Source organism: Brienomyrus brachyistius, chromosome 21 (genome assembly GCF_023856365.1).
Source record: "Brienomyrus brachyistius isolate T26 chromosome 21, BBRACH_0.4, whole genome shotgun sequence".
Classification (NCBI taxonomy): domain Eukaryota; kingdom Metazoa; phylum Chordata; class Actinopteri; order Osteoglossiformes; family Mormyridae; genus Brienomyrus; species Brienomyrus brachyistius.
The window spans coordinates 17,773,692-17,799,673 of record NC_064553.1 but is presented as its reverse complement, the minus strand read 5'-3'; the positions used below and the strand labels follow the sequence as shown (position 1 = coordinate 17,799,673).

The window sequence follows — 25,982 nt, the reverse complement described above, 5'->3', positions numbered from 1 at the left end:
CCCTAATGGATTGGAAGCCCATTATTCTTTGGGGAAACAATTTAGTCTTGATGGAAGAAGACATTTGTGAATACCCTAGCAAATAAGATTTGAACAGGCATTTATTACAATAGGGAGCTAATTTAGCTTTATAGAACCAACCCACATATTAATGACCGATTACTGGATCTTTGGAGACGTGTTTTGACAAGAAACATCTTCAAACCAATAGTTTCCTTCATCCTGCAGGGCTCTTTTTGGGCGTCTTCACAGCATTCGAATGGCTTTCGAAATTCTCCAAAGGCATTTGCTGCTTTTTGAGAAAGAAATGTGGAGGAACCTCATTCTTAGCCACCGTGGATAACAGCACCAAGGTCTCTTTGAAAGTCCACACGGGGAACAGCAAGCCTATTTAGGACTCCTGGGGGCAACGTTAACCTACAGTCATGATGATGGGGTCTTTGATAACGCTTGCTTTTTGTTTACAAACAAAGAATCATAACCAAGTTCTGGGAAGAATGGCCTCCCGTGATTTTGACGGGCACACTGTACCGTCTCAGAGGACGTGATAGACATCTCCCTTTCTCAGTCTCCATGACCTCAAGGCACGCTTCAAGACTTGTGAATCCCATCTCCTGACCTGAGCCCCCCCCCCCCCCCCCCTCTGCTGATCGGGGCTGTCAAACGTTCTTGCCGGGCTTGATGTCCCCATTTCGAGAGCCACCTCCCCCAAAGTCTTCCGCTTCATCCTCTTCTTCGTCGTCCTTCTTCTCGAAGTAACGCTCATAGAGCACCATCAACACTCCCATGACCCAGGCGGAGATGGTGCCAGCTGAGAAGATGGCGATGCCCACGGCGGCGAGGAACACGTAGTCCCAGTAGTCGAGCCCCGGGTGGCAGTCTTCACGCAGCTGGTAGCCCACATCTGCCAGTCGCAGCCCCACCATGTCCTGGGGGCTTTGGCATAGAGTCACACCCTGGTCTGCAAAGCACAGAGAGAAAGGCCCCCCATCAGGCCGATGCGGCAACACGAGGGTGCCTGGAAATGGCAACATTCAAATGCAGACGCTAGGAATGACATTACAGAAGGAAATGCAGATCAAAGGCTGACAATGTGGAAAGAAGAATGAACAGCAAAAATACAGCTTACCAGCTGAGCCTAGTTCTCGATTTAATGCTGATGAAGTAATAAAATCTAATTCAGCATGAAAAAGATCTCTGCTATCATCTTGTAATAATCCTATTAAATATGACTTTTATTGCTGTCATGTAATGGGGAAAATTGATATTTCAGCATATATAACATGATACATGTTACATACACTGTATCACTGTGTATCACACAATGATGAGAGAAGATCTATCCAGGAAGTGAGCAGGTGCGGAGAGTAAAAGTCAAAACCAAGATGTTGTTTCACAATCACTTGAGTATAAAGAGTCACAGTTAGAGTACTCAACTGGTTGATTGAAACTAAATCTTGCTCTGGAGTTTTACTCCCTGAACCTGAAATCTCTACCTCTGGAGGTGACAGACTTATTTTCCCAAAAACAGCTATAGTCCATATGTGGACAACGAGTCTAAATCCTAGCCAAACAGGGTAAACACTGAATAACATGGTCAAGAGACAAGCAGTGGGTCATAGGCAACTCGGAGGAGGGCACCAAACCCAGAGCGCAGGAACGTCCAAAGGGGTGCGAGAGATAAACAAGAATGCCAGCGAAGGTAACAATTGCTCAGCATGGCGGAACACACAACGCATCAGAATGAGGTAAGTGTAACTAGGCACTTACATGCATGCAGTAAATGAGCTCATGTTATTATTAGAACAGAGCGGAGCCCAGCCAGAGTGGGTGGGTCTAAAGTACCGGAGAACTCAGGTGTGACGCTTACGTGCGTTAAGCTGTACATGTAAAAATATATCATTCATAGTCATATCATTGCCTACGATATTATGTCATTTGGAGGCTTGAACCCTTTAAGCACACAGATACCCCAAGGATCCAGTCATTACTAATAGTCTGCTAAATATCCTCAGAAGCAGTGTTACTTTAAGGAATTTCAGGGCTAATGTATATCTAGGTTTTAGCAAAGGTCTCTACTCCTAATCTCTCATATAAAACCTTTCCTTTATTCTACAGATGCTTTTATCTAAAGCAACATTTTTTTTTAGAGAAAGCATCTGTAATGGGGGGGGGGGGGTGCAGGTCCTGCTCAGGGGCCCAGTGTTGAAATCACACTGGTATGCCTTGGATTAGAACCAGTAACTTTCTGATCACAGGCACACTGCCCCTCCCAAACATTCAGGGTGCATGTGAGTCTCCTGCCAAAGTGGAGATGCTCCAGACTGAGCCCAGCACTTCATGCATGCAAAGCATACGCTCTGCGCCCCCCCGCCCAACACATAGATAATAACTTTAAAATCCCCTGATTCACTGGCCAGAAATGTAACTTTATTATTGTTGTATAAGGTCATGTGTATTATTACATGAATACATTGGTTAACTTGTGCTGGATCCTGCCAGAATGCATTCCTGTACCTCTCTGTTTTTGACTGACTGTGTTCTGGCACCTATTTGCATGGATCTGGCAGATCTTATGTTAAACACACAAAAACAATAACATAATAAGTATTTTTATTTATAGACCAATATTAACAGAATTTCACATTGTTTAAAAGTTTAGATTTATTCTTAAAAATACACAGCATGATTTCTGCACCGTGTTCTGTACGCCTTCCGGGACCTGCGGCCGCCTCGGTACCCCTTTGCTCTCATATGCCCTTCGCGTTCCAGCACCTTCTGATTTACAAATTAAACATGATGTGCATGTATTAAGAATTATCATTATTAATGGAAAAATGTGGGCTCCAGGACCAATTATAGATTATAACATTGAAAGGAATGTGAAATCGATCCATCTTTATGAGAAGTACTCAAGGAATGAGTCCGTCTCTCATAAGAGGGAGTCAGTGTGCTTGTGTGAGTCTAAAGCACTCTGGATGTGGTCAGATATAACATTACCAATGAAATGGCTGCACTGTGAGTGGCAGTCGGTCATGAAAAGAGTAACTGAGACCCAGAGGTGGAGATTTCAGGTCCAGAGAGTACAAATCCAAGATTTTGTTTCAACCAACTAGTTGAGTCCTCTGTGACTGTGACCTCTGCTGAGACCACAAATACTTTTCTTTGTTTCAGACACAACATCAAAAATCAGCTTAAAAGAGATATTTATTTTGACTATAAATCAGAAGCATTGTTCGAGTAGTTATCGTGACCATGTGTGTTAGCGCTTGGCATTTCTTTGTGTGTGTGTGTGTGTGTGTGTGTGTGTGGGGGGGGGGGGGGGGGGGGGTCACGTATGTATTACAAATGTCCCCACAACATGATAGAACCTATTTTTTTGAAGTTGTGGGGAAACTCAATTTTGTAAAAATTTGTGACTGCAATCAAAAAACTGGAAATGCCAAAAGTGTTGGATTTTGTTTGGTTACTTATGGTTTGGGCTGGTAGGGTTAGGGTCATCATGGTGGGATTAGAGCTTCACCCACAGATATTAATGGAGAGTCAGATAATTTACTGATAATAATGGTGATGGTAAATGGTAATACAGATACACAATCTGTGTGTGTGCACGCGTGAGTGTGTGCGCTTGGTGATGGACTGGCGCCCCCCCCCCCCCCAGGCTCCATGCCGACTGACCTGGATGACGACAGCGCGCCTGCATAAGCTATCAATGAGTGAATAAGCACCTCCTGAGATAAACACAAACTGGCAAATCGCTGTCCTTCCTATTCTTAGCCACAGAGGCACCTTTTAGCAAATAAACACACAGCTTCCACTAGGTTCGTGTGGAAGGCTTTCAAAATCTCCAGCTTTTATAGGTAGATAAAACAAAGTCATCGTTTTAATCTGTGTATTTCCAGACTGAATGGGCCTATTGATCTCCAGTGGCTCGTAGCAGCGACGGACACAGACACAGACATATGTTCATCTCTGCCAGAATCAGCATGACACGGGTCTCCATATAATCATAAAGTGAGGATACCGTCGTAGGGGCCAACCTAGCGGCCAAACCGGCAGGAACCGACAGGCGCCAACCCGGGGTTAAAGGGGTGCAATCCAAATATCAGGAATCGACAGGCACCAAACCGTCTTGGGTGCAAGAGGGCGGAGAACCCCTAAGAAGCCGGCAGCATTTGAAAAAGCAATTATGAAGAGAATGGCTTGTCACACTCATACAGGGAGGGATGTATATTTAAAGATTACAAATTAAACATGGAAAATGGAAAGTAATCCGTCACATGGAAGAATGGAATGTGCACATTTTAATTCACAATGCAGTTACGCTAACTGAAAGCTCTGCTCAACGCCATGATAAATATGCTTACAGCATCTGCCCATTACCGGTGACCCTGTGCTTAAGTATTAAAAAGTTGCTGTTTCTCCTTGACAATAATAACTAGGCAGAATAAAAGGGAATCACAAGTCTGTCGTTTTAATTTAGTGCATAATGTGACTGACAGCAGCCGATCAAGCTGTTTGTGAGCGGACAGTCATTCTTACACCATGCTTTTCTGTCTCAGAGCTGCTGTCTGTCTGCTGGATACAGGCTATGAGTGAAGGTGAGATCCTTAACTACTGCGCCACAGTGGCTACAATCTGGTACTGCAAGCTCTGTAAATCCCCCTTCGCCTAGGCAGTGCTAGGTCACGTGGGCCAGTGATGCGTGAAGTTCCAGAACCATCTTACTGCATGATGTACCTCTGCTACCTCTCACTGGGGAAACGTGCATACAACAGGGCACGTCTCGACAGGTGTGCACATGTATGTGGCCTCCCTTTACTCTTTTAAAGCCCCCCCCCCCCATTGGGCAAATGGCCACCGCCTTCACTCACGGATCTAAGGCATCTGAGTTGGAGAGATTAATGGGGCCGTTTCTCTTGCAGAGGATGGACGTAGCCGGCAGCCAGATCTCTGCTTTGTCTCTGCGGGCACGTGCCGTCGGTGGCTGGCAGCAACCCGGGGGATTTGTGCAAGAAGTCAACATCTTCATACCCACCCCCACCCAGCTGCTGCCTGGGGGTTTTACCCACAAGTGCTCCATCCCCAATGTTATTATTAAAAGTGCCCAGTACTAATGTGGCATCGCAGGCTGGCCGTGTCATTAAAGCAATGTCGGGGGAGGGTGGGTACCACGTAAAACCCCCTGGAGCAGAGCAGGACCTTCAAATGACCAACCAGAGGGGCACTGGCACAAGGCAGGGCACCTAGAATGCAGCATGACCCCCCCGTCTCTATCACCGCTTGGCACGGTCCAGACATTGAAATTATCCACTGTGTTTGCCATCCTCTTCATTTACATAAATACGTCACACATACTCATTCCGCAAATACCTCATTTTTTAAAAGAATTATTCATTTAAAAGATGTCATTCTCCCAAAGAGGGGGAATAGAGCTTGGATTCGGGCTCCGTCCCTTTAAATCCGACTCTCCCGACAGCTTCACAGAGCTCCTGTGGCCAATGGAGTGTTTTTTTTTTCTTTTCTAAACGTTACTCTGAAGAGCTACCCAGCACATCAGAGCCCTCATCAGGGAGAAGAGAGACGACCCACACGCACACTCACACACACACACACACTCGTCGTGGCAAAGGGCGGTGTATGCTTCTATTTTTGTCAATCCAAATCTGTTGTAACCCTCTTTTTCTGCCCATTAGCATTGTGGGTTTCTTGTGCGCTTAGGACACCAAGAAGCTGGACAAGAAACGCAATCAGACAGCCTGCAGACCGAAAGGGCAAAGTCTCACCTGAATCCTGCAGGCAAGAATTATTTAGATTTTAGTTTTAAAACGTGTGACATTTAGTGTCAATAAATAAATCACTACAGCTATCCAGTGTTACACATCAAAGCAAATCTTTTCTGGTCTCTTCTTCATTTTCTCCATCTGACATCCTGCTGTCATATCACTGCGCCTCATCCTTTTGAATATGGAAAGTTAGATCTCTGTCCTGGATGCTGGAATCTCCAAATGATTGTGTCCTTTCCAGCTGATATTCTATTGCTCATCCTTTTTAATATGTAAAAATAAATCTCTCTCCAGGACACTGGAATTTCTGAGGGATTGTTTCTGAAAGCCAGCAATCTACTGTTTCTCAGGTCTGGCTGTGGGGGGCGCCATTTGTGGCCTGACGCGTCACTGCACTCTTGGTGCCATCGGGTGGCTTTATCTCACCTGACAGACCATCCATCCGTGTCAGACGGTCTCGACCGGCGAGACCTGGCCACTCTGAGCCCTCGGCCTTACTTTCGGATACTAGCCTGCGGTCATGGCCATCCCATCGACCGCCTGAAACGCCGCAGCTCATCACAGGAGTGTCTAATTTGGCCGTCCCGAAATTAGGCCTGAGGGTGCCTCTGCTTCTGGGCCGGCCGCATGCTGCTCGCACTAACACAGCCTACAGGCTTTCACCTCCCCCCCCAGGTAGAGAATAGACTGGCTCTACCCAGCCACCTACCTCTGTCTCCTCACCCACACTCAGCTCCCTGCCTCTCTTCAGCTCTCCAGAGCATTGCTTGCCCCCCCAGGCAGAACATCTCATCGGCTTTCTTCAAATGCATAGGCTCAGCTGTACTGTAAACGCTGCTATTTTTAACGCCCCCCCGCCCTCTCTTCCCGAATTGTGTAATTGCATATGCTAATCCTCTGTGCTAGGGGAGGGGTTGGGGGTGGACGTGGCCCGTGATGAAGGCAGGGTGCCATGGCTGAGGTCAGGAGTGCAGAGGCGCTGCCCCCCCCCCCACCCCCACCCGTCCCCTGGGTCCAGAAATGAAGGTGGACACAAATATGCAGGATCTGCCTGGATATAACACTACAGTGAACTTAGCGAAGCTTTATCTATCTATCTGTCTGTCCATCTGTCCATCCAAAGGTAAATGACATTAAAACAGAGAGCAGTCTTGGTCATTAAAAATAAAGGATAGTTAGCTTAATGTTAGTTCTGCTGCTCATGTGTATTGTGCCGTATAAATGAATGCCTGACTGGGTCTGCTTCGGTATGAACCCCCAGGCCCATGAAGGCACGGTCACCGGCCAGCTCCGGGCCGCTCCCCTTCCAGGCAGGATCGACAGCGGCACCCGGAAGTGTCACACCAGGGGAAGCATGCAGCTGATAAACAAACAGCGGGGAGCACGTCGCCTGTCGCGGTGGGGTTATCTAACAGGTAACCTGATCACCGGCACAATGTGTTGATCCTTTTTCGTCTGCTTGCTAGGCCCTGGCGCCCTCAGAGTTTCCAGTCCTATGAATTTTTAAGGTGAACCGGTGTGCGAGGCCCACCCCCCCACCCCCCCCGCCCCCCCGGCCTTGGCAGCCCTCCTGCCCCGCACTGTGCCCAGCGGGTCACTCCACTCACACAGCCACTGGCCCATGTGCTCGGGTGTCTGGAACGAAAGCTGTGTCACTGTCCCCGTTTCCTGGGAGGTCTGCCGAAAAAGTGACAGCGGCTGTGAGCATCACGTAATGAGAAGGTTCCGGAACATCCTGACCTTCCGACCTGGAACGCCCAATGATAAGCTTGGCCCTCCCCAGCACTGGGCAGATGTCAGCCAGTCGCAGGCTTATTTTTCATTATTTAATTCTTGAAGGAAGACGGCCAAAGTGTTTTGCACCATTCCAGAAAATTCTGGCCCACCTTTAGCTTTCATGACTTGACCCGGTTCCTGAAGCGAAATATTCCTGAAACGGGACCATCTTTCATGTGATGAACATGCAATGTTGAAGAGCTACAGTGTGAGTGCTATACAGCAGTAACCCTCCAGCTTCAGGCGAACAAGCAGACCGAAAAAGTCATTAATAAACAATAACCAAGAAACAAATGTGCCAAAACATTTTCTCGTAATACCTGTAACGCTCCCTGTAACTCAATACGGCCTGTCAGATTCCACATCAGCTGTGACCGGGCACATGGCTTCCTGCCTGCCCAGCGTGGAGAGGCGGGGCAGATTAAATGCCCCGAGTTACACCCCCCCGGCAGCGTGTAACGCACAGAAGGAAGCCAGGGTCTCCGAAACCCTGATCCAAAACTGCGCAATGCGGATGCGTACATTTCCTCCAGGACCATCACACCAAAGCAACAAAACACCACCCTGTGTGAAACCATAACAAAGACCTTTGTGTTACTCAGAACTTTCCAGAAGGTGGGTCTGTGCAAATCAGGGTGTGTAAACTCTCCATTACATAATCATGATCTTAGTTCCCTGACTGTAAGGAATTTGAGTTTTGGTGCCGTCGAGTCAGGGCGGTTGATGGCGGCTCTACTTCCCTACAAAGGAATGTCATTTCCTGTGTCCAGTGGATTGGCCCGTCCTCCAGCGCTGCCCCAAACCTGCTACAATGCTATGTTTTTAACCCCACTCCCCCCCTCCCCACAGGAGGCAGACCCCATGGGGGCAGGGCTAATCGGACTGAGATGGTGTGTGCAAACCTGCCTGGACCCCATGACACCCGCACACACCTGGGTGAGCAGGGGAGGTGTATCCCAATAGCCTGTTGAGGTCTACTTGGGGGTTAGGAGGTAGATGGGGCTGGGGAGGAAGATCCCCCAGTTAATGCACACCACAGTAACCCCCCCTTAGCCTACTGGGCTTTGACTCACGTAGACCACAGCGGCGTGACTCACACGCTCTAATTCCGCGAAGTGGCTCCCTTCTTCCTGATTCAGTGACTGCCTCGCCGGCCGTCCTGCTCCTGCCCATCTGCGCATACCAAGCTGACCCCCCCATAACCCCTCCTTATGCGCTCAGCAGCCAGCGGGCAAACGCCGTCACCCCTGAATGTCAGGCAATGTCACACCCTCCCTTCTAACCGTCATTCCCGCGCTTGGCCGAGCTCCTCAAGGCTGCCTGTCAGTGTCACTGTGGCTGGTCCTTCATGCCAGGGCCCAAAACTCTAGAATGTTCTCTCCTTGACCGCTCCACATTCTCTGCTTTTAAATCCGACTGAAAGACCTTCCTGAACTACTTAGATGTTTATCTTTTTTTTCTCCTCATCCTTACAAAGTGACCTTGGGTTTATGAAAGGCGCTATATAAATGTAATCTATTCTTATTATTTGTTATGGAAGTTCCTACTATGACGTAACAAAATACAGTATAGCATAGCATAGTATAGCATGTTCAGATATAATAGATAAGATAAGATAGGAATAGACAGATAATAGATAGATAAGATAGGAATAAAGAAAAATAAAACCGTTACTGGGCTGACTCTTACCTCACTTACGCTAATTTGCTCCTTGTGAGCATGAACTGGATAAGCTGTTGAAAGATGTATACGGATGGATGGATAATTTAGCTGCTTGGTAAACACATTCATACAAAGTGATTTATTTGTTTGTGCGGCGGGATAATCACCAGCGTGTAACAGCAGAGCTCTTTATGTTAACCCACTTCCAGCTGTTTTAAGAGTAAACGTTGAAATAAGGTCATAACTCAGTAGCCAAATTTACCACAATTTACCGATGGAGACGGATTTATATCGTTTACTGAGTGATTTGTTTCGAACGGTCCTCATGCATGTTCCGACAACGGCGCTTCGGAAAATCACTTCGGCCGCGTCCGTATTGGAACGTTAATTAAAACGATTCCGCGTAGCGCTACATAAACCACGAAAAACACGTGCATCTCTCTATATTTTACCACAGTGCACCGTGCCACTTTTTCTAGCACAGATACCACCGCTACCCACTAAAGTTGTGGGTAACGAATACAAGAGATTTGACCCTGGGATCAATAATGTCTTATCTCGAGGAAAAAAGCACGAGTCTGGAGTACTACTACTACTTTTAGGCCTACTGCTACCACTACCACCACCACCGACAATAATAATAAAAAATTAATAATAATAATAATAATAATAATAATAATAATAATAATAATTGGGATCCTGCAGCTAACAATGCTTGGACAACTAATAATATTTTAAATTACGTGTTTATGTTGGGGTGTCCTATACCAATTCCTAAATTATATGAATACACACTTGAAAATAAGGAAAAACAAATAGGCTTATCTAATCTGACGCGTTTATAATAAACACGGGTGTACTGATCCTAATAAAGTCTGAAACAAAGCATGCAAATTAGTTCCCTTGAACACTTATGTGGCAATTATTTTAAGCACAACTATTCACTTTGGCACTGCAAATATAGATCTGTATGACCCCTCTGTCCTACAGCAGGAACAAGATAGATCAAGTTTTTACTGACTCAAAATTATTCTTGGCAACGATCTCTTAAACACTGATGTTCAGTCTCTTGTCCTCGTGAACACACGAACAACTTCACCTTAAAGGGTTTGTTTTAAAACAATCACTGCACTTCACTGCAAAAACACTTACGTTTACCGAGCGTGACATGCGTGCGATTTGCTGGAGGATTTTAACGGGTTTAGTGAAATGTAATTTTGGAGGTCATTCTTGCTATTTCGAAAAGTTTGAGAGGCCATGCCGAAAGGAGTGGGGATGGGAGCGGAGGGGACCTTTTTCTCACCTTGAAACCTGAATGGCTCGAGTTGCATCCAAAGGCAGAGGTCTTCGTTATCGCAGTCGCAGCTCCACGGGTTGCCGCTCAGGCCCAGGGTGCGAAGGGCAGGCATGGTGATGTAGGAGGTGATGTTCAGGAGGGTCAGGTTGTTCCTGCTGATGTCCACCACCTGCAGCCCCGTGTTCTCCGCGAAGGCTTCCGGGTGAACCTCCGACAGACCAGGGTTGTCCGTCAACCTCAGCATCACCAGGCCGACCAACGCACTGAAAGTCCTGTCGTCTACCACCGTCAGCGCGTTAAAGGACAGGTCTAGGAATGCAAGCTTCCGGAGGTTCCCAAAGGTGGATTCTAAGATCTCGGTGAGGGAGTTGTTGCTGCAGTCCAGGTACACTAAGTCGGACAAGTAGTTGAGCTCCAGCGCTGGAAGCTCCCTAATGAGATTGTTGGAGATGATGAGCTGGCGGGTGGCTAGCGGTAGGCTGAGGGGAAACTCAGTCAGGTGTTGCCCGGAGCACTGGACCACGAGCTGTTCGTCGCACACGCATCTGTCCGGGCAGCCCGCGGTGAGAACCGGGGAGGGTGCCACCCCCATCACAAAGATCAGCAGAAAGACAAGCCGCAAGGACTGCGCGCTGGGATCGTGGAGACGCATGCTACCGCCGAGGGCTTCATTAACTCCGTCTGGATAGGACCACAAATCACTCCCGCATTCCTCATTGATCTGTATTGCTTGATGTGCAGACTATGACTGTCTTTGTCCTGTGGAGAGAGAATTATGACTGTCAAACTGTGTGCCTTACCGCCCGATCGCAGTAACGCACACACCGAAGTCCTCTTTTATTTCCGAAGATATCTGAATAGCAAGTCAAATGTAGTGCCTTCCGAAATGCCATAGCTCCTGTCTCTTCTCAAGAAGACTTAAATTATTTATTCTTTGTCATCACTGCGAAAACTGTTTTGCTTTTCTGTTCGCTTAAAAAAGAAATAATCTACTTATTTCCTCAGATACTGTCGCTGTTATTCTTACACGTCCGTCCATCTCCCGATTTCTGTTAGAGTGCGATAACTGTGACTCCGAAATTAGCTGTCTTGCATTTCAAGTGCGAGAACATTTATATGTGCGTGCTTGTTTATTACAGCTTCTGTTGACCGGTCTGCCTACTCCCAACGCAGCTGTGTGGATCGGCAGGGAGAGATGCCCCCCTCTCTCTCTCTCTCTCTCTTTCTCGCTGTGTGTGTGTGTGTGTGTGTGTGTGTGTGTGTGTGTGTGTGTGAGTGTGTGAGTGTGTGGAGAGAGAGAGAGAGAGAGAGAGAGAGAGTTGGTGGAGTGGGACATGCCAGTACAATCCAGACAGTCGCTGTCACCCAAGCGGGATATCTACAGCTGTGACGTAACCAGGTATAGACTGTTTATAACACCTCAAATGTGATGCACGCCCACAATAAATAACCTAGATGTGCGAAATTTACTAACAAATGTAAAGGAATAGCCTGGTCATATACAGCTCGCCTTTTAAAAATAAATAAAAAAAAACACAGAACCTTCTTCTGTCTTCCCTAAATAGGGTATTAATCCTACCGCCTGGCACGGTGTCTCAGCACCGGACTTACTGAGGCTTATCAGTGTTCCTCTCACTGCTTCAGACACTGTCTCCCGTCAGTCAAAACACGTTACTGGTACCGGACCCACTATTAAATACCTCGTTTCATTAAATATACAGCCTCTTTACTGTATAGTGTTTTCACGGGGGCTGATAAGTACCGCCAGGACAAATACTTTCGATTCAAGAAATCTGTTCAATTTTCACGCGCGTTGTTCCTACATAAGGAATCGTCACTACGGATGAAAGCCTAAATATGGAAAAAAAACGTCGTGAATCATTTCATTGTGTAACAGATATGACTGCTACAGTGTACAATGCGCCTGTTTCCCCTATCACGGTATAAATCCTGTCCACCTACAAAATGCAGCGGGGATAGTCATGTGCCCAGTTTGGGACAGTTTGCTGAGAGAATGCAGGAACCTCACAGTGGGAACAGCGCTTTTTGTAGTTAGAGGATTTCATTATATCCAGGTGACGATTCAGCTCCCTTGAGTGTCTGGTCGCTCTGCGAAGGCTTCAGCTAAACAGCGTTGCAACTGCTGCTGTAGTTGCAGTGGCGAGCCTGGGGGTGGGAAGAAGGGTCTGTTTGGCACCACCCCCCTGACTCTGGATCGGGGCCCCGGGTACCCCTAGTAATCCTCATAATTGAAAGTATATACATGAGTCGTAACGGTTTTTTTTGTGTGTGTGTGCAGGCTCGGTGGGTCCAAAGATGTGGGTGGCTTGCTTAAAGTTAGTGCGTTAAAGGGGTGGGCTGGCAACAAAAAATCAGCCGGGGTGGGGGGTCCGCCTTGGTACATTTTGCCAACAGCCTGGTGCTTTAATGGGCAAAATTTGCACCAATAGTTTGTACAGGCGAACACAACGCATGGTAACTTGTTGCTTTTTGCTCCATATTACCTAATATACTTTCTGTTTGTAGCATGAAAATGTTACCAGTGTGACCTCAAAGTTAGGCAACGTTTTCATCGTGTCTGTGGTGTTCCACGTACTACTAGTAGCCTAATAGCCCAGCAACTTATAATTCTGAAAGTATTTCAGTAACTGAAAGTTAGTAATTGAAGTAAGCCTTGATGTGCAGGAAGCTTTGCACATTTTCATTCGTAACATCGGTGGAAACAGGAAAATAAGTCGATATGACTCTTACCTTAGATGAGGAATTTATCAAGCTGTTTAATATCAGACTGGGAAACTGCAGAATACAGCCGTTATACTGTATGCATATTAAGGAAAGAGGGCAGAATGTTTGCAAAAAAAATAAAATTAGGGGAACGCAAGAGTCTGAATTGTTTTTTGTTTCTAAAGATTTGAAGATATTCTTTCAAAACTTTGGATAAACATATGAAGACCAACACATTATAGCCATAATTATTGTTTTTTAAGGAAATATGCTCTTCATTTTCTCTGAATCCCCTGGAGACGCCAGTGCGTCCTTGTCCATTTTTATGTCTTATTACCATTAATTAAACATGGTAAATAATCTATTTGAGATAACCTAATGGCTATGTGATCCCTGCCAACATGATCCGATATGGTTCCCAGATAAAAGTCTGATTAGGATGTTAACTTTAACTGGCCACATGCAGAGTAAATAGGGCTATGCTGGCTCATTAGTATAACTTTACCTTTTGGATGCTGTCCACGTTCTTCTTTTGCAGCCTGTAGTGGCTCTACAGCTGTTGTGGAGGTAGACGGTGTTACTTTTTAATGTCAGTGTCACCTGTCTGCAAGAACAAGAAACCGAACGCGTCAGAACTTTGCTCGTTTATAGCCGACATACACTGTCAGAAAAAAGGGACCACTTCATACCTTTTGCGGGTACAATTACTTGTCACTGGGCCTGTACCCTCAGTGGTTATTCCCGACCGGTAGGTAGGCCCTAAATGTACTTTTTAGTCTAATTTAAGGTACAGTAAAGACTCTGAGGAACATTGTTGTACAATTGGGGTTATATTAAGTTGTTTGTACTGTACATTGAGGAACAAAACCCGGGTTATAATGCAGTCATTTTGTTCAAAGTGAATATGCTATAAAATGTAAGGCTGTACAAGACACATGGGTTGCACATGGGTTATACACAATATGTAGACTTTTTTTCTTCGCAACGTTAAATTACCCGGTGTTTCATTTACATAGGATCATGATCTGCTTTGCTGTGATTTTTTCTTTGGGTGTCAAATGTGCTCCTGTGATTTACTGTATCACTCGCAGTGTCCAGAGTTCTTTGCTTCATTTCTTTGTCAGATGCTGTTTTTGGTGCTGACCTTTAGCTTATTTACGCTGAGCTGTTTGTTTGGAAGTTAAGTGCAGGGATGTTCCTGATCTGTAGGTGTTGCTTGCTTGAGCAAGGTTTTCACCTCAGTTGGTGGCAGCTGCATAATCTTCATATGAATATGACGTGCGACCGGAGGAAGAAGCAGCTGAGGACAGAGTTTTAACTATATCACCATGTACTTAGGCAGATCATAATCCATAAATATTTAATCCTTAGTTCAGTAAAATCATCTAATTCTGCTGACATTTTGACCTATTAGAGCACAGAGAAATCTACTGAATAGAATAGTGTACTTTATTCCTCCCCATGGGGAAATTTTATTTTCATTTACACAATCTTGCTTTCCGTGGTCAAGGGCCCAGCAGTGGTATCAGTTTTGAGGCCAATTTTTGATTGAATTAAATGATAATACTTTATTGATCCCTATGGGGAATCTTTGACTCTGCCTACCCTGTCTGCAAAGAGCAGCCGCCTGTATCTGCATCCGTGGAGCTGGGGGTTAAGGGCCTTGCTGAAGGGCCCACAGACATGACCATTCTGCTGAAGCTGGGCTCAAACCAGCAATCACAGGCAAATAGGGTTAGCCCGCTGAGTCTCATGCTGTGGCTGTGGTGTTCACTGCATGTAAGAAGGTAATTTACTGCGATATAAGTTGCCAATATGGTAACTATATCTTAAAATATTTAGATATCAACTCACAATTCTTGTAGACATACTTCAAAGTGTAGAATTTGATATCTTTTAAAATCAAGTACCTGCGTGCTCAATGTTAGCTATATTTGCAAAGATGATAAGTATGAATTTCTGCAGGCTAATTTTTTAAACAATGAAATATACTATGTTCTGGGAATTGTCTTAACGGTTTACAATCATGGGCACCTCACATGAGAACAGCGGTAGAGGTCAGAAAACCTCACCTGAAGTTCTCATTAGCACAGGTACTCATAACACGACGGCATCATTTCCTCGCCAGAGCCGTCACAAGAGAATCAACTGTGGTCTTCTGCAGCTCCTGTTACTCTTTCATTTATTCATTTTCCCTAAAAGTGCGTCACCTGTATCGGTTTAAAAAGATCTTCTTTCTGCTGAGTAATTGCTGTTAACTTGAAACGTAGACATATAGACCTTTTCCACTCAATTTTCCACTTTTTTTTTGGTGGGCGGGGTTACCATAGAGCAGTGTTTTTCCCAACCCAGCCCTCGGGGATCCAGAGAGAGAGACATTTTTGCTCCCTAAGGTGCTGGAAGGCAGCAAAAATGTGAACCGTCTGCGGGTCCCAGAGGTCCGGGTTGGGAAACATTGCCATAGAGTAACTGCTTCCTGTCTGGTTTTGTGCGTTTTGTTGTTGTCAGACCAGCTGCTAGGTCGAGGGTTTTGTATGCACAGATTCTTCATTAACTCGGCCCTTCGAAGGTATCTCGAAGAAGGGGGAAAAAACGGAAACATCGTTGTTATCATTTTTCCAAAAGAACTGGTCCATTGATCCACAGTCAGGCTGGAATCCAAATGGTTTTTGCTGAATCCTATAGTCTAGACCATTGGGGTGGAATTTCCTCTCAGGTATCCAGGCTGAGGCTTTTTCTGGGGAGAGCAGAGATATGTGACACAGTAGCAGAGCAAAAGGGTGGGGTCCCCTAAAATCAATTTGCCTCCCCCACCCCCATTTTACAGTTTTTCTCATTTGCTTTGGCACATTTCTTGGCACATGCTTAGCATTCATACAGCTATAGGAGCATTTCTCAAAACAGTTCATGCATGTAGCACAACACTATGGTTTAGCTGCAAAGGCCTGTAACTTACTCATAACAATGAACACGTGTTTCAAAAGCAAATAATTCCACCAATGAATTAGCGGGCGCCACCAAAGTGAAAAGTACAATCTGGATCGTTTTGTCCATGAGAGTCAGTTCCCATTTTCTCATTGTGACAGACTGATCATTTTTCTTTAGCAAATTGATACTTATTCATGTCAAAGACACCGGTTTAAACATTGCAAGGCTCTACATTACAGTATGTAAAGTTCACTGACAACAGAAAGCACTCACATGCAAATGTAACTTCTTCAGATCTCATGACACACTACAATAGCTAACAAAAAAGTCACACAGCTCTGTATAACACGAAATCAGCAAAATGACAATACGAGAACAACAAAATGTAACGTGGCGACCAAAACACAACAATGCCGTATCACTGCAATTTATGGAATATGTTTTTAAATCACTTTGAAAGCTTGGTTAATTGTTTTGCATGGGGTGGCTAACACAACGACCACATAAAAATATATTTCTGTGTGTAAAATTATTACAGTGGGAAACTGCATAATCAATTTTGGCCAACTAAACTAAAGAAACTGAAAATTATGTCGAATTATGGCAATTGTACAAACCATTCGCATATATGTACTGAAATATCTGGAAATTTGCGTGAAACAATGAGAAATCATGTTCTGCAGTGCAGATGTGACATTATTGTGTGGAGACCACACTTGATATTTTGTAAATGTTAATTGTGATTTGAGAAATGCCACAAAGCAATCAAGAAAAACTGTAATTGACTCTGAATGATGTTAATTGCAGAATGCAGAACACAGTTTTCTCAATTAAGACTTAAGGTGAAGAAAACTTTGTACATAGCAACTCATCACTTCTGTGGGAAAAAGGGAAAAAATGTGACATTATTCCAAGTACCTTTATAAGGCAAGAGGTGATTACTGTAGGTGGCTCGGTGCCAGACACAGACACTGCAGAATGCAGCAGCCAGGACCATTACTGTGTGCATATTAACAAAAGAAGGCTGAGTGTGTTGGAAAAATATATAAAAATGTATAGATCATAAACACCTGAATTATATATAGTGAAATAATAGAAATTAGAGGCATACGTTTTAGTATAACTTTTTATTATGGCATTAACATGGCCTTTTATATTGTGCAAATTATAGAGAGAAGTCAATGGCAATCGAATGCTGCCCATTCCTGCAGCATTATCCCCTGTAGAAAGGATATATCCACCTGAGTAAAGAGTAAAAAGTGGACCTGAGACGTCCAGTTGTTTTCCAAAACATCTTTGCAGCCACCCAGTAGTCTCTCTCTATGTCTTCTCCAAATTCCTTACATGTATGAGTTTTTGTCTTTGCAGTTGACTTTGCTGCAGCCTTCCTGACCTGGCTGTACCTTCCAGCTGCTCTGTCCTGCAGGCCTCCCTCTTCATCGTTGCAGTTGACTTCGCTGCAGCCTTCCTGGCCTGACTGTACCTTACAGCTGCTCCGTCCTGCTGGCCTCCATCTTCATCCTGGCAGCTTCCTTCACCACAAGTGGGTCCCCAGGTTACTCCCATCACAGGCACCCACTGCTTTTTGGCCACACCAGCTGTAAGACTGCAAGGCCGTCAACATGGGACATTCACACTCAATGCTACCCGATACGTTTTTCCGGAAGTGTGAACCACCACATCGATCTTGTGCAGATGCACCCAGCAAACTCTGACTGCTCGTCTCAGTCGTCCGGGTCCATATTGCGTCTTCTCCATTCCGGTCTTCCCAGTGAAGGACTCTATGCTCCATGTGAGCATTGAAAAAGGAGTACAGAGTTCACTGTCAATACCTTGCACACCATTTTCCCAAAGCTAGTGTTCCTTACAAAGTTCTAGTCCATCTGGGTCATGCCCAATCATTTCTGCTGCCCAGGTAGCACCGCATTTGATCCCCACCCTTCATATTGAGGGCGTGGTGAGCCCACAACATGGCTTCACCTGGCCACCAGGGGGCAGCAAACATCAACACCAGGCCTCACTCCAAGATGGGGTCCTGGTGACCCTCTTCTGGGCAGGGCACGCTTGTTATTTTTGATACCTTTCATTAAGGGTCTTGGTTGGATTGCAGTTTATCTGGACTGTGGGAGGTCCTATCAGGAGCTCGCGCTCCAGGTGACGCTGCTCTGTGGGTCACCAAAGCGTACAAGCTTCTCCACCACACCCAGGTCGAGATCTTCATAGGGGAGAGTAGGAAAGAAATAGTAACAATTCTGTCAAATTTGAGTTTCCTTGGTGACCAGCAGCAAATGTGGCTGACAGATTGGACACAAACGTTCCCTGGTGTGAAGTAAAGTTGATATACTGATTATAGCTTCATGATTATTAACCATGCCTCAAATGGCAGGTCAAAGTCATGCACTTAATTACATAAAACAGAAGAATGGGATGCTGTGTCCAAATGAATGATTTAAGGTGATCTGCACCCATTTAAATGACCTCCTTGACACAAATGGTGGTAGTGACTGTTAAAAAAATCTGAGGAGACACCAATGGGAGGGACCTGTAATCCGATTGGCTGCTTTGGTTAGGCCCTGATTGGCAGGTTGTTGTGTGAGAGAAGATGTAGAGAGATCACTCGCTGATAGACAGGACCATGCCGTTTGACTCATCCGTGGAAGGTACTATCTTTTACTCCCTGTTAAATCTGTCATCGGGTGATTTGTTATGCAAATGTTGTCAGATTCGGTTGTAGAAGCAGCTCACATGCTCGCAGAAGATTTTTTTTGCTCTAAAAGATGCTCTGATTCTAAGACGACTGAACACAGTAACATAACAGGGCTATGCCAGAATGCAGGTCCTGCTTGAATTAATTTTATCTATTAACATTTATTTAACAGTGACACAAAGCAGTCTGAAAAAGCAGGGTCAGACAGTTCCTGGAGCAGTTGGGGTTAAGGGCCACGCTTAAGGGTCCAATTGTGACATGACTCTGCCAGCCATGGGGACTGAACCACAGGGTAATCACTGCAGGGAGGCACTGACTTGTAACCAGAAAGCTGCGGGACTAAGATCTGCACTGCAGGTGTACCTCTGAGCAAACATAGTTTAGCAAAAAAGGTGAAAATTGTTGTTAAAAGCATTTTCATAAATAAGCAGTTTGTTTTTAAAGCTGGCGTGCTCCTTTTTGCTCGAGTTGGGCTTATGGCCACGGGCGCCCCCTGCTGGTTGTTTCGTCATTCATTTTCCTGCAAATTTAGCTGAACTGACAATTATAATTACACTGCATTTATTCTGAGATCTGACGGTCTGCAGCCTTGTAGTTGCGCATCGCTACTGCTGGCATAACAGCACTATATATATATATATATACCCGCTATGTGTGGAAAGTTGGGTTTTAAGTCAGTCGTGTTCTAGTGCAGACAGGCTGTTCTGCAGTGAAGCAGGTGGGAGTATAATTAACTCCAGTGGCCGAGTCTCTGCTGGGCCTGCGGCAGCAGCACCGGGAAGTGCTGATTCAGGATGGGGGGAACCTGCTTCGTGAGGCCGGAGGCGAGGAGGGAGAGTCGCAAGTGGGGGATGCGGACAGTAAAAGTCACCCAAAGCAACGCTGCCAAAAGCTAGCCAGGCAGCACCTTCGGGCTGTTAGAAGGACATGCTGGGAGGGGGACAGGACCCAGTGAGAATGTACTCACTCATCAGTAACCGGTAATGCGTAAAAATGGTGAGGACATTACTGGATAAGCTGCATGAGGGTGAAACAAAAATAAACAAAATACAGACACAAACACCTACTTCAAATCCTCTTATCACTGCACTGGAAGCAAAAAATACTTGATTTGGGCAGAAGTTATGCAGCAGTAATACTATGACCTGTAAGTTAAAGGTCAGTGATATCACTGCCTACAACTGTGTAATCAGGCCGCCTTTTCGGTTTGCAGCAGAAAGCGGCTTTCATATCTCCAGCGGTCAGCACCACGGCACATACTGATGGACACTGTGATCGAAATGCAATCGTTGCCACGGACATGGTGTTTAAAAATGTAACCTACACAGTGTTTTTTAACAAGGACACAGAGAAGTCTTGCCATGGACATGTTTGTCACTGCACAATGTTGATGATCCCTGCAAATTGCAACATTAATTGTAAATATCTGTCTGTCTGTGACCAGCGCCTCTATGGCAGCAGGACCGGATGGCTGTCTGTCTCTGCTGGGTCACCTCCACACCCCCTTTCCCCTACCCGTTGCAAGTCGTGTCATTTTTATGTAAGGTGTAGTGCCCATGTGCTTATGTTGCTGAGGTGTTTTTTTCGGTTCCCACAATGTACTCCCTACTGGAGTGCAATCTGGGGGGTGTTTTTTTATTCTCCTCCTCTCCCACCATGTTATCCTGTTTCTATTCTTCTCACTTCCCCTGTCTCCCGACCGGTCTTCCCCCTACTGTGATGTCTGTGTATATGTAAGGTCGGTTGATGGCCTGCTCTTCACCGGTACTTGTGACTGGTGCCATGGTATATTGCATCAGCAATAAAGGGCTTTTCCAATCCAATCCAATCCAATCCAATCCAAAATAGAGATTTTCCCCTTTATTGATTATTGTACAATTTTTTTCTTCGTTGTGCACACAATATAATAAACTGTGCACACAATAAACTTTAAAATATTAAATCAAGCTCACAAAATCCCTTTTAGAGTGATTCAGCGCAGCATGGCAGTATCTGACGTAATGTTACTTATTTGTTATTAAAAAGTTGAACCCATAACTTTTTAATTCGACTTCAGGGGGTGTTCCACAAAGCAGAATTTCCTGGTTAGCTGGAAAATTTAAGCCAAACATAAGACATGTCCAGTATGAGGAAAGGTAAGTGAGGTTCCTATTGGATAGTCCTTACATTTGGCTTAAGTTAGCTTTCTAATGACAAATCCTACTTTGTGGAGTTCCTCCAAGGTTTTCTCACTTAGCTGGGTTAACATAAGCTAGGGTCAGCCAGCCCCTGGAGCAATTGGGGTTAAGGGCCTTGCTCAAGGGCCCAGTGGTGACATCACTCAGCCAACCCAGGGATTTGAACCAGCAACCTCCTGAGTCCCAAGCCACAGAACTAAGACGACAAATGATTTTTTTTTTGTTTTGTATCTTTTTGTGAATTACATGCGCCAATATTTGCCTAATTGCGCACATATAAATGTTTGCAAACATTCTCAGCTTTGACGACCAATGAAATGTTGCCTGGTGTAGGCACTGCCTGGTGATCCAGAGAGGGCAAAGAGAGCACACTGTAACTCACCACAGTTCCCCCACCATCTGTCCCCAAGCCTGTGTCTCCCTTACCTTCAGCTTCTCTCTGCCAAACCTCCACCAGACCTGTGCCTGACCTGAGCAATTCTTCTGTCCCTGGTGTGAAATGGATGAATCCTAACATAATTCTAACTGTGAATTCCAGCCCTGGTCTCTTCAGCACACCCTGTATGCACCCCTGTACCTCACAGATTCCCTAACCCTCTCTGCTAAGTGTCCACCAGGACTTTCAGTTCCACTTTATACTGGAGCGAACTGGCACTGGACCAGTTCCTTGCACTGATACAATCCTTTTTTACTGTAAAACCTATTACAGTAACAAAGGTCATGAAAATCTCTGCCAAAAAAAAAATCACATTTAGTCATAATAATTAGTCTTTTGTTTATTGTGATATTTAAGAAAAAAATGTTTCCTTTTTACTTCTTAATGTCAATAAGAATTGTCACTCAATTTGTGTCTTGTAGCTGCACAGCTTCACATCTTCACATCACTGGGACATGTTAGGGAGGAGCCAGTGCCGCTTGTTGCTACGATCAACGGTTATGCTGCATGAATAGGGAGTGAGGCCCCTGTGGCAGGATGCCACATGACATTAGCTTCTCCTTAGCCATCTTGTCTGAAATGGAGCAGTTTGAAGATTGACTGAAAGATACAAGAAACCATCAAGCTAAACATAATTATAAGATATTTTTCTTTCTATCATGCTGTCTATTTATAATTTTTGTAATTGCTGTACGTCAGATTCCAGCTATCCCAATACCTCGCTAGCCTATCAGTCACTGATGGAATTCCCTGATTTTGCAAACATTCATTGTGCATACATTTGCAAATGGTATTTTTTCCATTGTCATTTCTAAATGACACTAGACTCGCATTGCAAGATTACAATCTATTTTTTTCATATTTTTTTCAAGTTGGCTCAGGAATAATAATAAACTAAGCATATTGCATCCAAATGTTTAGTTCCTTTCTGTTTACACCCATATTAATGATGCGCAAAGAACTTAATTAGGTAAAAGGGTGCCACTTTACAATAAGGCTGCCCCCATAAAGGGATTATGAATGGTTTATAAGCAGGTTGTTAATTAGGTTGTAACACTTTGTAAAGTTATACTGCAGTTTTCTTCTTAATGAGTTACTACCATTTATAAGTGGCAAGCATGTAAGGCTACAGTACATATGGCATAATTATACTTAAGAGATTTATTTAAGGTACAGCTTACGCTTAAGATTTTGTTAATTTATAAAATCCACAAGTCACATCCCCCTGTGAGAATGTGAAGTCATCGCTGTTTGCAATTATCACAATACCATTTGAACCTAGTGTGATCCTGGGATCGAGGTGAGGTATTGTCGAATTCCGTATGAGATGTGCTGAGCATTCTTACCTTTGTCCTCTGTCTAGCTCCAAATTGCCCTGCAGGCCCTGCCCCATCTGCCTGTCAACCCCGAGCCGCTCCCCTTCTGCCCCTCCCTCCACACAATGAGGTCTGCATTTCAGGACTGACCCATGGCTCCTAACTCCTTGGATCCTGTGAACCTCAACGATGACTCCGCCTCATGATTTCAGGTCTGGTATCCTGTCCCTGAGCCTCCTTGGTTGCCTGAGGTGCTTAATAAAAGCTGGTTTCCTCTCACGTTTGTGTGCAGAACTCTGTTTGTTACAGCACACCAACTGTCTACAAATTATACTAAAATAATAACATGCTAACATATGCTTTTTACATGGCTGGTATACAGGGACATGTAAAACGAAAGATCAGAGCATCCCAAAACAGTGAAATTCCACTGCAATAATATTGGTGAAACTATGGGAATTCCTTTAAGTAACAGATTACAATGAATGGGGTCTTTGGATTCAGTAGACATCACCAGGAATAGCCAAACAGCACACAATGTTCCAGACAACGAGACTGACTCATATGCTCTTTAATGGTTCAGTCTTGTATCTGAATGGGGAGGTGGACCAAGGCCTCAAGCTGTTGCTGAAATTCGATGTAAACGCAGAATTACACATGATCGGATTGTGCTTTTGCACCTTTGCCCTGCTTCCCTTGCTTGATGGATTGTGCTTCACTTTTGCTGCCGCTTATGTAATTTCCCCCCTTTTTTCAGGGATACACTCAATGCAGAAAGATTATCCCACCAAAATAAATTGCACCAAATTCCAATGAAGCACCCAAAGTTTCCATAACTTTTCCTGGCTTTCTATTTTGATGTTTTTTCTTACTTTTTTGCTATTTTGTAGTCCTGTGCTGTGTACTATTAATGTTTGTGATTTATAATTACTTTGCAGGCTGGCATTCGGTTTGTTATTAGTTTAAGCCATTAACATAGTGAATTTTGTGCACTTGTTCTTTTAACAATATTTGTAGCGCACCTACTGTATCAGTAAAAACATTCTCATTTGTCTTATTTCCTTACACAGCTAAGAAATTGGACCCGACAGTCTCTTCACTGTAGCCACAAGGATTCAGATGTTATTTTGTGTTTCATATATAACATTTCTAATGTTCTGGAAACTATTTTGTCTTTGGAAACATGTTTGTGACCCCCCCGGATTAAATTTATTGAGAGGAGGGGGATTCCCACACTGAAGTTTGCTCTGCCAGAATTATGAAATGTATAGGAATATCAGGGACAAATTGCTACATGGTTTCAGAGAACTGTTTTTCAGAACCACCAATTGTTATCATTTGTCAGGTAATTGTGTTTGTGTATCACAGTTCAGACATCCTGTAGTTTGTCTGATTAAACACAACAGTGGTTAATTCAAAGTAGAGAAATATGTATATAAACTGTAATTTGAATCTAAACATAACTAATAATTGCACAAAGTAATTACAGCTTAATAATTTATAATACGTTAGAATTACAGTGCATTTATCAAATAAGGAGGATGCAGATACGGCCCAGAGCTGAACTAGAGGTAACATGAACATACCGGACCGGAGTTGAACTCCGATGTGATATGGATCCGGCCTGGAGTTGAATTGAAGGTGACATGGATCCGTATCGGATCCAACCCAGGAGTTAACATATATGTCAGATCCAGCCCGTGCTCACCCACTGCTGGGCCGGAACCGGAAAGTGAGTCCATGCTGGATATGATCCGTCATGCCAAAAAACACAGAGCTGGATCCGTGTCCTAAATCTGGGCCAGAGAAAACATCCGGCTGTGTCTGGGCCAGATACATTTTGCTGTCTGGGTAGAGGATTACAGCACCACCGATTCTTAAACCAACTGACAGTGTTGACACTTTGCCAGCAGCTTGTCATTTCAATTCATCCATCCATCCATTTTCCAAACCGCTTATCCTACTGGGTTACGGGGGATCCGGAGCCTATCCCGGAAGCAATGGGCATGAGGCAGGGAACAACCCCGGATGGGGGGCCAGCCCATTGCAGTCATTTCAGTTCAGTATGTGGCATATGTAGGCATTCATATTTAATGACATTGATAACAGAAAAGTGGTGCAAAGCAAAGGTTATTTGTTTAAACTTCATGAATTGGTTTAAAGTGGAGGACAGTGGTACAAAGATAGCGGCGCGCAGCGGGGAAAATATGCGGTAAAGTATAGTTTTATGGAACTTCTTCACCTCATGGATTGCAACATAGCAATCAAACCGGAGTTCAAAGCAGCACAGGGCAGACTGGGGCTCCTGAGGACAGTGGGCTGGAGGAGGGAAGCACACCGGCTGAAGGGAAGGAGGAAGCAACATGCACAGACGCAGACGACTGGCAAGCGGGCCAGCCTGTTAGCCTGGCTAAAACTTAGGTGCTCTGCAGCTGACAGGAGAGCGCTGCAGGGAGGCCGTCTTCTGCGGAAATTTACATCAACAAACGCAGAAGCAGGGTGTCCTGCTTATCAAGGACCCCACCCACCATGCATATGGACTGTTTCCCCCCATCGCCTCAGGCAGAAGGCTGTGAATCATCAAAGCCAGAACATCAAGGCTTAGAGACAGCTTCTTCCCAGAGGCTGCGAAACTCACAAATTCACTACCTCAGTGACTGGCTGACCTCAATGCCCCTTTACTTCAATCCTCTGTTGTGCCTCTACTGCTATTATTTTTGTAACAATGTTGCTCCGTAACTTTCTATTACATGTTGCTGGACCTGAGTCATAAATTTCATTCTCTTCATGTGTCAACACGTTAAGAATGATAATAAATGAACCTATGTAGTAATGTTAAAACGACCTTTTTGACCCAGTAGTATGAATCAGATTTCTTTTTTATCGTTGACATTTCCTAAATATTAGTCTTTATTGGGAAACATTTTACTTGAGTGGGCACAAATACTTAGTAGAAACTCAGTTTCTCCTGAAATACAAATCCTGAAATATAACAGCTACATGAGATAAAAGACGCGTCGATTCATTAATGGTGAACGAACGTGAGATCAGTATTTCAATTGTGTTATTCATGACATGTTTCTTCAGTAGTTCTTTAGTACTTCACAAAGTGCTGTACATAAAAATTTCACATTAAAATGAGCATACCAAAGAGAATATGAGACAACATGACA

The 25,982-nt window shown here is 44.6% G+C and overlaps 1 protein-coding gene across 1 annotated transcript; it reads right to left on the bottom strand.

Annotated features, from left to right (window-relative positions):
* Positions 1-655: 655 nt before the first annotated feature.
* Positions 656-11,774, bottom strand: LOC125716762 (leucine-rich repeat-containing protein 52-like). The gene is made up of 2 exons (XM_048989436.1): positions 10,528-11,774; positions 656-961 (listed from the first exon to the last, which is right to left on the bottom strand). The coding sequence occupies exons 1-2, from the start codon at positions 11,171-11,173 to the stop codon at positions 660-662; spliced, it is 948 nt and encodes a 315-aa protein (XP_048845393.1). The 5' UTR covers positions 11,174-11,774; the 3' UTR covers positions 656-659.
* Between the last annotated feature and the right edge of the window lie 14,208 nt (positions 11,775-25,982).

What these genes read in the sequence shown, in the direction of transcription:
- LOC125716762 (XM_048989436.1), bottom strand. Translation starts at nt 11,173, where the DNA reads ATGCGTCTCCACGATCCCAGCGCGCAGTCCTTGCGGCTTGTCTTTCTG. An exon ending in CGAGCCATTCAGGTTTCAAG is followed by an intron (nt 962 to 10,527) that starts GTGAGAAAAAGG and finishes TGTGCTTTGCAG; the next exon opens with ACCAGGGTGTGACTCTATGC.